The sequence below is a fragment of the Ursus arctos genome, unplaced genomic scaffold (genome assembly GCF_023065955.2).
Source record: "Ursus arctos isolate Adak ecotype North America unplaced genomic scaffold, UrsArc2.0 scaffold_10, whole genome shotgun sequence".
NCBI lineage: Eukaryota > Metazoa > Chordata > Mammalia > Carnivora > Ursidae > Ursus > Ursus arctos.
This window is the reverse complement of record NW_026622764.1, coordinates 54,231,212-54,248,698: the sequence shown is the minus strand read 5'-3', so window position 1 is coordinate 54,248,698 and position 17,487 is coordinate 54,231,212. Positions and strand designations below refer to the sequence as shown.

Sequence of the window (17,487 nt, the reverse complement as noted above, 5' to 3'; positions counted from 1 at the left end):
TTCAGTATCCTCTTTCTGTGCTTTATCTGTGACTCTTTCTTTTTTGTGTCTGTGTCTTGGCCCCATTTCTAGTGAACAAATCAGCCCCGACTTCTCAGTAACAGCGACAGCCCCCTCCGTCCGCTCCCTCTCCGCCTTTGGCCTGGACCATCACAGCAGCCTCTGGGCAGTCATTCTGTAAGAAGTGCAGTTAGGTCCTCAAGGCACATGGGTTGCCTTTCATTTTCTCTTTCCTTGCAGCCTCTTTCCCCTCATCGATCCCAGACACGTCTGTCTTCCTAGAACAACTTCTACTCCTCTAAAATGGCCTGCTAAGTTTGTGCCACATTTGATCCTGGGGTTTTTAGCCTTGTGGGATGCAGCGTCCCCACAGGCATCTCCTGATGTCCCTGTGTTGTACTGCGGGCTTTAGTTACACGAGCCTGCTAAACGTGCCCGCAGACATTTCTCCCAAGCCTCTGCCTCCCTCCCTTTGCTTTGACTAGGCTTCCTGGAATGCTGGGTCCCCAGGAACTTCACGTTAGTTCCTTCATTCTTCCCAGTCTTTGAGAGCAGTCTCCAGCCACCAGCACTGTGACAAGCTCCCAGATATGCATCACAGGGCAGGGGCTCCATTCATGTGGAATTAAGCCTAAATTGTGCTCCGGAATGCTCTATGATTGCCCTCCTGCAAGCCTCACTCCCTGCTGGAGTTGTGCAGCATGGCACCCTGCCTTCCTAAGGCCCATGGTCATGTGTGTCAGTGTCTCAGCTCCCTTACGAGGTTTTAAACTCTTTAATGGATAAGCATTTGTCTCATTTGAATTTGCCTTCAGCATAGTGCCTTGCCTGAAATAGTACTTTATCAGTATTTGTTGGATGGCTGAGTGGAAGCTCATGTCTAGCTGAAATTTTTTTTTAAAGATTTTATTTATTTGAGAGAGAGCGAGATTGATAGCACACGCATGGGGAGCAGCAGACTCCCCGCTGAGCAGGGAGTCCAGTGACACACATGGCTCGATCCCAGGACCCCGGGATCATGATCTGAGCCCAAGGCAGACGCTTAACCAACTGAGCCACCCAGGCACCCCTGATTTTTTTTTAATATGAATATAAATATGTTAAATGTAATTATAAAATATTTCTACCAACCCAATAAAAATATGTGAGATTTTTGGTGGTAGATATTATTCCTTAGAGGTAGGTCGGCGTACTTCAAGTTGTAGGTTGGTCTTGAGAGCATTTAAAAACAAACAAAAAGATGGGGCGCCTGGGTGGCTCAGTCTTTAAGCATCTGCCTTCAACTTAGGTCATGATCCCAGGGTCCTGGGATGGAGCCCCTCATCTGGCTCCCTGCACAGTGGGAAAGCCTGCTTCTCCCTCTCCCTCTGCTTGTGTTCCCTCTCTCACTGTGTCTCTCTCTGTCAAATAAATAAAATCTAAAAAAAAAAAAAAAAAAAAAAGAAAATATCAGCATTCAATTCACCTTGAGGGAGCAATGCTTCCTGGAACTTTTTTTTTTTTTTGAATCAGTGAAATATATTTTTGCGTTTGTACTGAGTTGCAATGGGAAGGTATGTTATTGTGGATTGTGGTCAAAAGAGGGCAGGGAAACAGAGGTGGGTGAGGTTGCCCTGTCTGGCCCAGGAGGAGACCAAGCTGAGAAGTTAATTGTTCATGGTCACCCAGCTAGGATGGGGCAGTGTTGTTGTTGTTGATTTTTATTTTTATTTTTTAAGCTGTATTTATTTATCTCAGAGAGAGCGTGCGTGCATGAGTAGGAGGGGCAGAAGGAGAGGGAAAGAGAATCCCAAGCAGACCCTGCTGAGCACACAGAGCCAGACTCGGGGCTTGATCCCAGGATCCTGAGATCATGACCTGAGCTGAAACCAAGGGTCGAGTCAGATGCGTTACTGACTCGCAGCACCTAGCCAGTGCGGTTCTAAACCCTCGCCAGTTCCTGTGAAGCCCAGTCATGTAACCTCTACATAACCCGTGGGCTAGAATATTTCCCTGAACGACTGTATCCATTTCTCTGTGTTTTTCTCTTATGTTTATTCAAGTGAGTACAGTTTCATCGTGATTATACACTTGGATTAATGTAATTCCATTAGTAATATGATTATATTATGTTAACAGTATTTCATATCCAGTTTTCCAAGTTGCTACCGTTTTCACATTTTTCCATGATGGTATTTCTTGAGTTAATAATATGATTTGCAAAATCAGTTTACTATTATTTAGCATTAGATAGCTTTCAATATTTTACTATTTTAAATGGACTGCAAATAGCTCTTTTATGATCAAAGCCTGCCTTTTTCACTTTCTTCTTTTTTTCGTTTTAATGACATTCTTAGGATAATTCCCCAGACTAGCATTTGGGATAGAAAAGCCTGGACTTATTCGTGGTAGTTTCCTCAGGTTGTTGTAACAAAAAGCACAAATGGGGTGGCTGAAAACAACAGAAAATGTATTGTTTCTCAGTTGGGGAGGCCAGAAGTCAGCAATGAAGCTGTCGGAAGGGTTGGCTCCTTCTGGAGACTCTGAGGGAGAACCCGTCCCATGCCTCTGCTGGCTTCTGGCGGTTACTGGCCTTGGCTTATGGACACATCACTCCTGTCGCTGCCTCCGTCTTCTCATGGCCTTTTCTGGATACCAGTGTCTGTGTCCAAATTTCCCTCTTTTTTAAAGTCCCTCTGTAATATAACCAGTCATATTGGATTTAGGGCTCACCCTAATGCAGTATGACCTCAGCTTAACTTGATCACAAATGCAAAGACCCTAATTCCAAATAAGGTCAGGACAGTGTTTATGTCACCTCTACTCTTTGCCTCAGTATGAAGCTGATTTTTGCCCTCTTTCATTTTTTTAAACTTTGTATTATGGAAATTTTCAAACACACTTAAAAGTAGGCAGCTGACTCTTATGAACCCCCCATCATCACAGATCCTCATCCGTCTGCTTCACTTAATCATAGTGAATGGAAGAACAACCCAGAAATCGCTCCCTGCATTTTTTAATTCTTAAAGCTGGATTTTTAAACTCTTTTAATGTAAACTCTTGGCCCATTTTTATTCCCTGGTTTCTAGTTAGTTGGCTGTGACAGTTTTTCTTTCTCTTCTTGTTGGTGAAACCCTCTTCATTTCTTTTTCTAGGTTGTGCTGTGTTACAGGGCAGCCCAGTGGCTGGGACACCCACTTACTGTGATGTGCTGAAAGAAGCCTGTAAATGTGACTTCGATGACTTTGTTATCGTAGGTAAGATTTGGAAACTCGCCAGCGATGACTCGTACTTCCCCTCCCCCACGTGCATACTGGCATGATCACATGCGATACCGCGTTAGAATGGCTTTCAAAGAAATCTCTCCCAAGATCAGAGTATGTCCCTGATTAAAAAAAAAAAAAAAAGATGTTTTTATTTCAAATGTCTTGATAATCAATCTCTCATCTCACTTGTAGAATTGAATGCAAAAGCAGATACTCATTATAGTGTGAGATCTGTTTGGCCTCTCAATTAAATTTTGGTGGAATTTCAGGTGAGTGTATTTTGAAATCCTATCTTTGGTCATCACCTTAGAAACCCAAAGAACCTGAGATATGGAGATGCTGGATACCTAGTTCTTTCTGAGATGCAGGGATGTTCCTATAAAGTTGAGTATGAGTAAGTAAAATAGAAAGACTTTAATACCCTTTCTTTTATTTACTTGCAGAACTTGGGGAGTGTAGCAATATCACAGAAACCTGTGGGTGTTCCTGCAGCTCCTCTAAGAGGTATGTCTTGTCCGTGTCCACCTGCACCTAGAGCCCTGGGCCATCACCTCTGAGGTACTCTGAACGCCATACCTCTGACATCTCCGACCAAGTTCAGCCAGTTCCAATGGCAGGGATTACTACTTAGCAATGAAACCATCACCACTAAAATTTCTATAGAGCTTTCTATAGTTGTTGTTTGGTTTTTTTTTTTTAAATATATGTAGTGTTTAAAGACCTTTGTATACATTCTCATTTCATCAGGCTGGGTGGAGTTTTTAACCCCATTTTTATAAAGGTGGAAACTGAGGCTCAGACTAAATGTGCCACAGGACACAATGCTGTTAAATGAGCAGAGATAGGACTTGAACTCAGGTCTTCAGGCTCCAAATCCAGAGCTCTTTTTAGTACATTTCCCAGTCTTGGTACCCTCCATGAATAAAAGCTGCTGTGTTGAGTAAGACAGCCGGTGGGTGGTTGGTGCGTGCTCCCTCTTGTGACACCTCTTCTGAGTTTTTGGAGTGGGAAAGATGACTGAAAACATGAAGACCGATAACATAACTCCTCACAAATATAGTTTTCCACTTTTTGCATCTCTTACCTTTCAGTGTCGTTTATGAGCCAGACTTCAATTCTGCTGAGCTAATAGCCAAAGAGTTGTACCGAGTATTCCAGAAGCGCTGGATGTTGTCTGAAGTTAATCATCACCTGGCAGGTTCCCCAAATGCAGCTGACTCAATAGTAAGTATCAAAATAAATTGGCCTTGAATGGAAAGTTCCTAAATTCTCATCTTGCCTGCTGTTCACTTCAGACATTGACGCATTTCCTTGTCGGGTCACTGGGTGTTGGGGAGACGTGACATGAAGGGTGAATCTGACATTTATTGAGTGTTGATTATACGCCAGGGAATTCAGCCTTTCACATTCTCATCCTCATCCTCTTAAGTAGATGCTGTTGTTATGTTTACTTTAAGGTGTTAGTTCTGGCCCCTCGGCAGGGCTGGTCAGTGGAAGAGCAGGAGTCGTGCCCAGCCTGGTCCCTTGTAGACACAATGCCCTCTGACAGCCCGCAGCCCACTGCGGGGAGAGAACTTTGCGGCAAAGCTAACATAGGGGTAGAGATAAAGCAGTCTGCGAATGCAGGGGACGAGTGTCTAATTTTATCAGGGGACTTGGGAAGGCCAATAGGAGATCTCAGAACTTGAGAATGGTAGCAGGTAGAAACATGTGGAAGGGGATCTTGGCAAAGGGCAGCTGGAGCAAGAGTAATGGGAGTGGGGTGTGCATGGTACGTTTATTGAGCAGGATGGCCTGGTATGGGTGAATAACAGGGGTGTGTGTGTGTGTGTGTGTGTGTGTGTGTGTGTGTGTTGGGGGGGTTGATCTTCCTGGGAAATTAGGTTTAAAGGATAGGGTCAAGTTGTGGAGGACATAGAATGCTACTATGTGGAGTTTGCATGTTAAATGCAAATAGGAAAGTTGAATGGATCAGAGGGAAGCCACTCGGCATTTTTAAGCAGGGGAATGGTCTTAAAAGAGCTTTTCTGAGGAAGTCTGACAACAGCTGGGGGTTCTGGTTGGCAGCATCTGGCAGCCTGTTGACTAAAAGCAGTAAGGCTTCTGCTGTGAATAAAAGCATTCCAGGTCACAGTGACCTACTTACAGTAACTTGAAGTCTGGAAACGAATGAACTCCCGAAAATACTAAGGAAAGTGATCTCAGCTGGGTGGCGTTTCAGGCAAGTCTTCTACAGATGGCTTTAGATACAGGGAGGACTCCTTTTATTCAGTGGAAAGCAGTTTTAATTTTTCAAGGCAAATTTTAATGCTGGAAACACATCTGAATGTTCTTTTTCTTTCAGTCCCTGAAATATGCTCGTTTCGGTCGCTCTGAAATCCTCTTCTGTGTTATGCAGGTAGTGAATGAAGAGCGTGTCCGGAAAGACTTTGAATCCAGTGTGGATGTCGTTCAGGAAATTACCCTTAAGTCGAGGATCAGAGGGGCTGAAGACTGGGAGCCCCCCAGATTTCAAATCATATTTAATGTTCATCCACCACTCAAGTAAGTCTGCGTCGCTGCGTGGGCCACCAGTGCAGGTAACAAGACGTGATGGGTCCTACCTCTTTGTGCGAGTAGGCGAAGGGAAGAAAATTACGCACCGAGGGATGAAGGAAAAATTTGTTTTAGGAAAAGGAAAGTTGGGCATATTTTTCTGAGGTAGCTTCTTAGCTTCCTGTTTATCGTGGGTTTTGGGGGGGCTCCGTAAGTTTGACAAATACAGTTCTGTCCTTAGTTATGTATGTTACATAGCAATTGAAAATTAAGTAGGCTTGAAGGGGATTTTTTTTTAAGTGGCTAATATTGAACCTTAAAAATCATATACAATAATTTTTAAAAGACTGCTCTATTTCCCAGTGCAATGTGAAATAAAAATCAATGGATAATTTTTTTAAAGGGAAAATCTAATCTTGAGGAGAACTCCTATAGTTAAGAAATGCAACAGGAGGCAAATAAAAATATCTAAGAAGTAACAAAAACCCTGAAGGCAAAACAACAAAAGAGGATGCAAAAGAGAAAAAGAAATTCATTTTTATAAATGTATATGTATAAATAGAATATATAATAATTTAAGGTAGTAGTTTTCTTTGTTTCTGAGAATATATGACATTCCAAAGGGACATTTTAACCAATTACAGTTTCTCCATTCCTCTTGGCTTGTGTTTAATGTGTTCCCCGACTGCAGTGTAAAGAAGGGACTGGCAAAGGTTCTTGCCTGTGCCCCATGGAAGTGCCCTGTAGACTCTGTCTTGTGTTTTTCTTTTGAGAAAATGCCAACAAATGTCTCTGGAGTGCTTGGGCAGAAGAGCTCCTTCTCCAGGCTTGGGGAGGGGTCACTTTCCTTAGCAACGGCTGTTTTGTCTCTAGAATTTCCCTATGTCCTCTCTAAGGGAGACGGGTAGGGTTCCACACATTTTTACCTTGGTCGTTTTTGCTGACCCTAAACTGTAATAAAAGTTTACAACTTCCTTTGTGTTTCCAAATCACATGTGAAGTTGTGGCATGAGCAGTTCAATAGAAGACACTTCAGTAGACCGTCGCTCACCAGAAATGTGTGATGCTTAGGTCTTACGTGACCTCTTATTCATCCAAATTTCTTGGGATCCATTTGTGAATTTCCCAGGCGCATCGCTTGGTGTTTCGTCTCCCTGCACTTTCCCCCATGCGTTATGTGTCCCAGGTCTCTCTGGAGGGGATCCTGTGCACGCACAGTGAGCGGAGTCTCTAAAGATCCCGCGGTGGAATAGGTGTATTCATGATGCTGACTTCTGTTTTGGTGGTAGCAGGGTTTTGTTTTTTTTTTTAAGATTTTTATTTATTTATTCGACAGAGATAGAGACAGCCAGCGAGAGAGGGAACACAAGCAGGGGGAGTGGGAGAGAAAGAAGCAGGCTCATAGCAGAGGAGCCTGATGTGGGGCTTGATCCCATAACGCTGGGATCACGCCCTGAGCCGAAGGCAGACGCTTTAACCGCTGTGCCACCCAGGCGCCCCGGTAGCAGGGGTTTTTAAAAGACCCAGAGATCTCAAAATATAAATAAATAAAAATAAAATAAAATAAATAAAAAATAAAATAAAAGACCCAGAAATCTCAACTAGAAAACTCTCGAAGAATCCTAGTTTTTTCCCAAATGAAAATTGACAAAATTAAGACCCCCGAGCCAAGAAAAGCACCATGATGTCTGTTTCTTTTCCAGTTAGTGAAAAATGCTCCATTGGCTATCTCTGAACTGTAACTGTGCTCATTTTCTGCACTCAGGAGGGAACTCGTGGTAGCAGCCCAGAATTTCTTGTGTGCTGGCTGTGGGACGCCAATAGAACCTAGTAAGTATGGGCCGTGAATTACCTGTTGAGTACGCAGTGACAGGGCGAAGAATAGCAAAGCTAGAGAGTGCGCTGTTTTTGTGAGAGATGCCTTTGGTGAAGTTGTTGAAAGAACTTCATAATGTTGCTCCTTTTTCATGAAGAGGCCATTGTGACCTATAAGGCTATGTGGCTTGCCTCTTACCTCTTGGACCCATCTTCTAGTTCTCTCCCGTCGGGCGCTCAGCTCCAGCCACATGGCCTCCCTGCTGGTCCTTGAAGGAGGCAGGCTCATTTCTGACCTTTTAGATGTTACTAATTTTGCTTATCATTGGTCTGTGTCCCTGTCTAGATTCTAAGTTCCATGGGGACAAATGTGTCCACTGCTCTATCCCCTGCCCCTGCAGGAACACCTAGTACACAGTTGTTCCTCAGAAGATACATGTTGAACGCCCGAATGGCTTATCAAGGAGCTAGCCAAACTCCCCTGAGGGGGTTTGAGTAGGTAGCCTGAGAGGATCATTCCTGGGCCAGCTGGGGCCTAGAAAATCAGACTTCTTCCAAGCAGAAACGCAAATTGCCCACTGAAGGCTGAGACTCACTTGTTCTACTTGTGAGGGTATCCACAGGTCTGACCTGTGGAAGGCTGGGAAGAGGAGCTTTGCTGGAAAGGGTTCCCTTGGCCTTTGATAAGAAGTCTTGGAAGGAAAAAGAGTTTGAGGACCTCCACCTCAAGAAATAAAAATAGAAAACAGAAATCCATCTGGGATTCCCTCTACCATATTGAATGACAGTGCCTGCCTTTCATCACAATGGTAACTAGTTTCCTTTAAAGGGCTCATCCTCCCAGCTAGTCTAGTAGGGACCATGTCCATTTGGATTACCACTGTATCCTGGTGCCTCGGTATCGAGTGCATGATGGAGTGCATGAGTCAGAAACTATGAACACGTGACTGTGATTCCACCATTTTTTAAATGCTCTCCCTAAGTGCGTTCAGCTGTGGTGTTTGCCTGCTCTGGTGGCATAAGCATGGTCCTTCCCTCAAGGAGCTTGCTTATCGGAAGGCAGAGTCCTCAGCCAAGTGAACAGCAAGCACGATGCTTTCAATGAAAGAGAAAGTCAAGAGTGCCGTGGCATTTACCGCACGGGAACTGAATCTGGGCTTGGGAGACTGGGAGTGAGAAGTTCTGTAGGGAAGTGATTGTCCCCAGAAGCGTGTGCGTGTGTGTTGCGGGGGTAGGGGTCACCCTGAGCCAAGGGCCTGCAGCGACTGCAGAGAAGTCCTGTGTGACCGGAGAGTAATAAGGAGAGAAGAAAGCATGCTCACAGGAGCCCAGGACACAGATGGTAGATGCTTTATTAGCCATGGAGACAGTTTTGGACTTTTCCTATGAACTTCCTATATAGTTCTTAGGATATATTTTGACTTTTTATTTTTTAAAACTTTTTTTTAGAGATTTTATTTATTTGCGAGAGGGAGAGCAAGCACGAGCAGGGTGAGGGGGAGAGGGAGAGGGAGAAAGAGAAGCAGACTCCCCACTGAGCAGGGAGCCTGAGGTGGGGCTCGATCCCAGCACCCTGGGATCATGACCTGAGCCAAAGGCAGATGCTTAACCAACTGCGCCATCCAGGCGCCCCTTGACTTTTTAAGATATTTTTGGACTTACAGAAGAGTTGCAAAAATAGAGATATTCTGTGTTCTTTCACCCAGCTTCCCCTCATATTAACATAACTGAGGATAATTATTACAACTGACAGCTTCGGATTGGTACAGTCATATTCGCTCAGCCACAGACTTATTCAGATTTCACCCATGACCTTGATCAGCTCCTGGGTCCAATCCAGAATTGCACATGGCATGTGGTGTCTTTGTCTCCTCCAATCTCACACACGTTGAACCATTTGAAAAGTAAGCAGACAACGTGACATTTTACCCTTCAGTGCGTCAGCATGTTCTAAAACAAGGAGGATGAACCGTTAGCACACCAAAGGAAATTCATAGCAGTTCTCTCATAGTCTCTCACACCAGCCATATTCATTTGTTGTTCTCACAATGTCATTTATAGCTAACTTTTCCATCCACGTTCTAGCCAAGTTTCATAAATGGCATTTAGTTATTAGTTCTCTTTAGCCACCTCTATTCTAGAACTGCACTATTTAAGATTTAATTTACCTTAAAGTTAAAAATCCCGTTCCTCAAGCACACTAGCTACGTTTCAAGCATTCAGTAGCCACATGTGGCTCGTAGCTACTACATTGGACGGCACAGGCTTAGAACACTTCCATCCTCCCAGAAAGTTCTGTTGGACAGCACTGTTCTAGAACTTTTCTTCCTATTCTTTTTCTGTGACATTGACTTTTCCTCTGATGAGAAAGTTGTGGTTTAGAGCAGCGTTTCTCAGCTTCAGTGCTACTGACTTTGTTGTAGGGCTGTCCTGTACATTCTGGAACATTCAGTGGCATCCCTAGATGCCACTTGTGGCTCCCTAATTACGAAAACCAGAAATACCTCCAGATATTTCCAACTATTCTTAGGGAGAAAAAATCACCCATGGTCGAGAAACACTGGTTTAGGATGCGTTGTTTTGCTGTGTTTTAATTAATGGACTGAAGAAACCAAAAGAGAGAGACCTAATTTATTCTGTATTGATAGTGTAATACTTAGTCGATGAAATTCGATGCCTGAGTGACTGGATATTGAAATGTTAGAATTGCAGATGCTAGGGAAAGATGAATTACATCAGGAAAATTTATTGGTCCCGTCTGTCCCCCTTTCTCTTCCCATCTTGCTAAGTTTGATCAGAAATGTAGAGTGGAAGGGCCAGAGCATATCTTTCTTTCTGCCCATTTTATATAAAATAGATCAAGGCCCTGTCAAAGCAAAGAAAAATACTCATTATCTGCCAAATCAGAAATCCTAATTCAGGGTAGGAAATAGACACATACAAAATTTGCAATTTAAGAACTCAGACATAAACATTAAGCACTTAACAAGTTCTTAACAATAATGCATCAACCCTAGTTGACTCTAAGTACGTACAACTATGAACTTAGAGTTGAACCCGATTATTTATGATTCCATATTTGCAGATTCATCTACTCGGTAAAATTTATTGGGGACCACAACATCATTACTCATGGTGTTCTCATAGTCACGCCCAGATATGCACAAAACACCAAAAACTTGAGTTGCTTGAAATTTGAGTTGCCCGATGTTTCGAGCTGAAGGCAATCTTCTTGTTTTACCTCTCGTGCTGTTAAGGATCCTCACGGTTTATCGAATGCCTTTTTTTTTTTTTTCAGTTTTGCACTTCTTGTTGGTGAGTTAGCTGTTTAAAATACCCCCCACGTGTAGTCCTGAGGTGCTCCTAAGCACGAGCAGGTTGTGATTTGCTTTATGGAAAATATAGATGCATCAGCTCAGCTTCACGCAGCCATGAGTTTAGTGCTCTCGGCCCTGAATTCAATGATATAACAAAACATAACAAAATGCTATATTGTTGGTAATGTATATATAAGGTTGTTATCGTCGGTATATTGTTGGTAATATAGATAAGGTTGTTAAAAATAAATTATAACAAAATACATGAAATAAGGTGTCTTCAAGCAGAAACCACACATAAAACAAGGTTATATATTGACCAGTTGGTGAAAATGTTGTTACCAGGGGCTTATAGACGCCTAGACCTGATTTCCCTCAGCAGCACACTTCAGTCTTCACGAATTCGGTGTTTATGGCAACTTAGTAGAACATAAACTGTTGTAAATGATGAGGGTGCATGGGGGTGACCGGGGTCTGGGGGGTAATTTGGGCAAGCGCAAAGACATTAGCGCCTCGCCCTTACCCTCCGTGCAATGCAGCAGAGGGTGAGTGGGCTGTCATGGCCAAAAGCCGGACCTTCAGCTCATTGGCCTGCTTGCTGTGTGTCCCTGGCAGGCGCCTTAACTTCCCTGTCTGTGCTCTCGTCAGTGACACAGGGAGTCATAGCCCCTGCCTCTTAAAGGTTCGAGCAGAGAATGACACGGTGTAGGTGAGACTTTCAACCAGAGCATGACACAAAGTAAGTGCTCGGTAAAGGATTCTCCTGCAGTCACTCAGGCCTCGTTGACTGATTGATTAATTGATGGATTGGTTTTATTTCATTTATTTTTTTTGGTAAACATACGTGCAGAAGCATATAGGACTAGCAGCGTGCTTAACTCCTTAGAAGCGCACGTCATCCAAGTCCCATCTCCTTGCATTAAGATCTAAGCGGCCTTGTTATTCTTGAAGCCGGTGTAAGGAAAACCCATCGTTTCATTTAATCTTCGCAATATGTATAGTCTAACATTTGCATTACACTTTATGGTGTTTTCATTATGAAGAAACCCGTGAGTCAAATGGTGAACGATAAATACCATCCTCGCTCATCGTAGACTCAGATGTTGAGAGGGGGACACATGGGAGACTTAATAGCTGTCTTCTTCTTAAACTGGGTGGTGGGTACCCAGGGATTTGTTGCTTTTGTCCCTATAGCTTTTCCTTATCAGTATATTTTGTTAGATATATTTCTGAAAGCAATGCATGCTCATTTTAGCAAATTAAAAAATGCAAAAGATCAAAAATCCTTGCTCCCACCCTTTAGAAGTATTCACTACTGGCCTTTTGGTGGGGATCTTCTTGGACTGTGTATGTGTATTTTTATTTTTATTTTTTGTTCTGTTATGTTCGTCACCATATAGTACATCCTTAGTTTTTGATACAGTGTTCCATGATTCGTTGTTTGCATATAGCATGTGTATTTTTAAAAGTGAAACCAAGATCGCAGTATACCTATCTGGAACTCATCCACGCGTTCAGAGGCTCTCTGGCATTTCGCTGTTGGGTGCACCATACCTGCCTAGCCAGTTGCTTCTTAACGTATGTTTAGATTGCTTCCCCCCCATTATAAGTGTGTTGTATGAACACCTTTCCGTATCTCCATGTGTGCATGTTAGCATTTCTGTCTGGTGTCACAGAAGTAGGATTCCCGCTACACATTGAAGAGTTAAAGTATATCCTGGAAATGTCCTCTAGAAAGTCCCCTCCTGTCCGCCCTGAGAGTGAGGGTCCGCCCCTCTGCCCCTCGCCTGGTCCGGACCCTCCACCTCTGTGACAGTCTGATGCAAACCAAGGAGTTCAGTCTTTCAGCACACACGCCTTTATTACTGAGATCATTTTTCACATCGTCCCTGGTCATCTGCATTCCATGTTTCCACGTGTCGCCTCTTCCCATCTTTGGTGCGTTTCAGTAATGTGTTTTGCACGGATTTACCCAGGAGGTCTTTGGGGTTCTGCTCTCTAAGAGTGTACGTAGCATGCTTGACAATTTACCAAGCACTTTTCACACGTGCGATATCCCATAATCTAGCTCTGAGTTGCTTTTTATGGCCTCAGGGTAGTTAGCCTAAAAAGATTCGAACCAGCCCTCAATCAGCCTGCCAGTGGGAGGCAGAGTGTGGACTCCCACCAGGTGTCTAGACTCTAAATCTCATGTTCTTTTGGCTACACTGCAGTTTACAATGTCCATCTTCCAAATTCAGGACCACTTGGGGGAGGTTTCTCTTTTTCTGACAACTGTTTTTGGAAAGCAACGCTCACGAATGGCATAGTCCCTGCCAGAGCTTTCTCAGCTGCTCTGAGGTCGGGTATGGTGTTACCAGCGCGAACCCAGCAATGTGGGTCTTGAAGCTCCGTGGGAATGGGCAGTGGGGGCAGAGGGCAGGGTGCCAGCGGAGGTGAGTTGCGCTCAGCCTGCTGTGTGCTCTTGCAGAGTTTGTGAAGCGGCTACGGTACTGTGACTACCTGGGCAAATATTTCTGTGACTGCTGCCACTCCTACGCGGAGACCTGCATCCCCGCCCGGGTCCTGAGCGCGTGGGACTTCAGGAAGTACTACGTCAGCAACTTCTCCAAACGGCTGCTGGACAGCATGTGGCACCAGCCCGTTTTCAATCTGCTGAGCATTGGCCACTGCCTGTACGCCAAGGCCAAGGAACTGGACAGAGCAAGGGTGAGCAGCTGCCTGTGCGGGACAGGCGGGGCCGGGTGCACCGTCTCAGGGACCCAGACGGACCCTCCAAGGCACGGATTTACCGCCAGCCGCTGGAGCTCACGCGTCAGGGCCCTTTCCCAGGCCCTGTACCCGATTTGCTATTTATGCATAGTTTTGCATTTTTTTTAAAGATTTTATTTATTTATTCGACAGAGATAGAGACAGCCAGCGAGAGAGGGAACACAAGCAGGGGGAGTGGGAGAGGAAGAAGCAGGCTCATAGCGGAGGAGCCTGATGTGGGGCTCGATCCCGTAACGCTGGGATCATGCCCTGAGCCGAAGGCAGACGCTTAACCGCTGTGCCACCCAGGCGCCCCTAGTTTTGTATTTTATACGTAGCTTTTGAAATTTATTATTAGTTTTAAAATAAAATTGTTTATGTTGAAGGTGTATGGCATGATAATTTGATATGCAAATACAAGTGAAATAATTATTGGTCAAGATAGCTAACATACCCATCTCCTCACAGCTACCTTGGGTGTGTGTGTGTGTGTGTGTGTGTGTGGTGGGAGCACCTGAAATGTACCCTCCGAGCAAATTTCCAGTATGTGATGGAGTATTAACTATGGTCATCATACCAGGTGGTAGATCTCTAGACTTACTCATCCTATATAACTGCACATTTGCTCCCTTTGACCGACATCTCCCCGTTTGCCCCCCGTCCCCCTCCCTGCCGACCTCTGTTCAACTCTCTGCTTCTGTGTATTTGACTTTTTTTAAGATTCCACTTGTCAGCGAGACCATGCAGTTTTTCTTTCTGTGCCTGTCTTACTTTACTTAGTACAGTGCCCTCCAGGTTCACCCATGTTGCCACGAAGGGCAGGATCTCCATCTTTCACACACAGTTTTGTACTTTCCGCCAAGAAGGCCCCCAACCGCTGTGTAAGCTTCAGGCTCCACACAGCTCGGGTCCCTCCTGGACTCAGTCGTGAACCCCTGTTATATAGACCGTTGACTTCAAAGGCTTGTCTCATAGAGTTGTAGCATTTCTAAGTTAGAAATAACATTTAAATTTGATCTCTATGTTTCCTGTGTCATTGATCACGCTGACTTTTCCCCCCGGTTTGGTTTCTCCCATTAGGAAACCCGGGAGCAACTTTTTCATATCAAGAAGCTGTTGAAGACCTGCAGGTTTGCTGAAAGGTACTGGTGTTGGCTGGGCCAGGCCGGGCCTCGTGAGGGAGGGCTGGGAGCCTCTGCACACCTGCCAGTCCCCTGGGTGCCCCCTGGTCCCACCTCCTCCAATCCACAGGGCCCCTTAGCACAGCAGCTCCCTCGGGCCTCTCCTTGGTGATACAGACCTGTCCTTAAAGTTACTAAACCTTCTGGCTCATGAGTAGTGAACTTAATGTGTTAGAAGAATCAGCCAAAACAAGGATGAAATAACTCTAGCCAGTGGCCATTATTATTGTTGTTGTTTTTATTATTTTACATTGTGATGAAATACACATAACAAACTATGCCATCTTAACCATTTTAAGTACAAAATTTAGGGGCATTAAGTTCATTCACATTCTTGTGCAACTGTCACCACCATCCATCCACAGAAATTTTTTATCTTGCAAAACTGAAACTCTAAATCCATTTAGCAATAACTCCCTCTCCCCCCCCGCCCCTCCAGCCCCTGGCAACCACCATTCTCCTTACTGTCTCTATGAATTGACTCCTCTAGGGACATGTAAGTGCAGCCATTTAGTTTTTGTCCTTTTGTGACTGGCTTATTGCACTCAATATAATGTCCTGGAGGTTCACCCATATTGTGGCATGTGTCAGAATTTCCTTCCTTTTTTAGGGCTGAAAAATATTCCATTGTATGTATCACCACGTTTTGTTTACCCATTCAGCCATCTTGGGTTGCTTTCACCTTTTAGCTATTGTGAATAGTGCTGCCATGAGCACGGGTGTATCGATGGCCTTTTAAAAACCCCTGAGAGAGGGGCGCCTGGGTGGCTCAGACTCAGTTAAGCATCTGCCTTTGGCTCAGGTCATGATCCCGGGGTCCTAGGATCGAGCCCCACATCAGTTCCCTGCTCAGGTCTCCTCCTCCCTCTGACCCTCCTCCTGCTTGTGTGCTCTCTGTTTCTCTCTCTTTCCTGCGCTCTCTCTCAAATAAATAAAATCTTAAAAAAAACCCAACGCCCCAAATCCCTTATAGAGAGGCGTGTCGAACTATCATTACTGCGTAATATTCTGTAGTATGATGCAGTGTTAATTTCAGTATTGTTCTCTTACTGGTAGATTTTTAATCTAATCGATTTTTCATATATTTATATTAAAATAGATTTTAGTATCTTTATAGATATTAAAGCTAATAGATTTTAATACCTAATAGATACTTAGATTTTTTTTTGATACATTTCCTTGTAGGTTTTTTCTTTTTTTTTTTAAAGATTTTTTTATTTGACAGAGAGAGACAGCCAGTGAGAGAGGGAACACAAGCAGGGGGAGTGGGAGAGGAAGAACCTGACTCCTAGTGAAGGAGCCTGATGTGGGGCTCGATCCCAGAACACTGGGATAACACCCTGAGCCAAAGGCAGTCGCCCAACCACTGCGCCACCCAGGTGCCCCAATACTTAGATTTTTAATACCATTTGTTATTTAACAAACTAGGCTTTAGGTGAATCTCTGAGCACATCTGTAGTATGTCCTTAGGATAAGCTTCTAGCAGTGGAATTTCTGGAAGCCATGGCATAAAGTCATAGGCATGAATTCAATGACAGAGAATTTTTAAGTGAAAAAAGAGGTTACTCAAGGGGTTAAGATTATTTGTTATAATTGATAGGATCATAGTTTTTAAAAAATTGTTTTGTTTTAAAGCTGCTTTCAGTTTCTGATATTTATTTAATGATAATGTATTGCTTTTGAATTAAACTTCTTGGGGAGGGGCATGTCACCTGTAATTATTTGGCCTTAAGCTCTACGTCATGGCACTGGTGTGACAGGTTAATCACTTCTTAGGCTGTCCGTTTTCTTGTCTGTAACATATAACAATCCCCACAATTATTACCGACTACAGAAATTTCTTGAGTGTCCATTCTGTGCTTCAGATAAAAAATCTATAGGACTCATGTTACATCCGGGGAGAAAGCACAAACCGATCATCGCCGGACTGTGTGTTAGACACATATGCACAGTGCCCTGAGGACGCGGAAGAGGCAACATTTTTAGGTCCTAAGGGGCGGGGCAGGGCAGGGAGGGGGGCCACAGAGCTTCCTGGAGAGAAAGCCTGAGCTTGAAGAGCAAGTCAGACTGAAGAAGACGCATCAGGGATCCCCCAGCAGAGGAAGCAGTGTGAGCGAGCATCTCAGGTTGGATGGAGAGTTCAGCACAGTTTGGCATGATTGGATTGTCCAGTGTAGGCAGTGGCTGGCTTGGGAACGCGTGCATGGTGAAGCCACTAACTGATTTAGGGAATTCAGGAGGAGATCAGTAGGGACTGGAGAAAGTTACACTCAGTATGTGAATGTCCTTGGGACACACAGGTGGCTACGATCAGCTCACGCTTGGATGCTTGGGTCTTGCGCTCAGTGCTGGACTCCTGGGTGGGGCAGTCTATCACTGTCTATGAGCAGTGATTCTCCTGTTGGCTGGATAGCAGTCAGCGTGTGGATGGACTTGAAACTGAGCTGGAATGAATAAGGTAGCCTTTCTTTCTTCCTTCCTTTCTTTCTTTCTTTCTTTCTTTCTTTCTTTCTTTCTTTCATCTCAGTACGTGTTTGTTTTTTTTTTTTTCCAAAGATTTTATTTATTTATTTGACAGAGACAGCCAGTGAGAGAGGGAACACAAGCAGGGGGAGTGGGAGAGGAAGAAGCAGCCTCCTAGTG

At 44.2% G+C, this 17,487-nt stretch overlaps 1 protein-coding gene across 4 annotated transcripts in view; it reads left to right on the top strand.

Moving 5' to 3' along the window:
- The window catches only part of RUBCNL (rubicon like autophagy enhancer), a 38,328-nt gene that overhangs the window by 17,147 nt on the left and 3,694 nt on the right, over window positions 1–17,487 (top strand). For all 4 annotated transcript variants that reach the window (XM_057308615.1, XM_057308613.1, XM_048215599.2 and 1 more), the window contains exons 5-11: window positions 3,135–3,236; window positions 3,689–3,749; window positions 4,337–4,469; window positions 5,644–5,789; window positions 7,546–7,610; window positions 13,383–13,621; window positions 14,744–14,805. In XM_057308615.1, coding sequence (XP_057164598.1) covers window positions 3,135–3,236; window positions 3,689–3,749; window positions 4,337–4,469; window positions 5,644–5,789; window positions 7,546–7,610; window positions 13,383–13,621; window positions 14,744–14,805 — 808 coding nt within the window. The remainder of the gene's footprint in view (window positions 1–3,134; window positions 3,237–3,688; window positions 3,750–4,336; window positions 4,470–5,643; window positions 5,790–7,545; window positions 7,611–13,382; window positions 13,622–14,743; window positions 14,806–17,487) is intronic.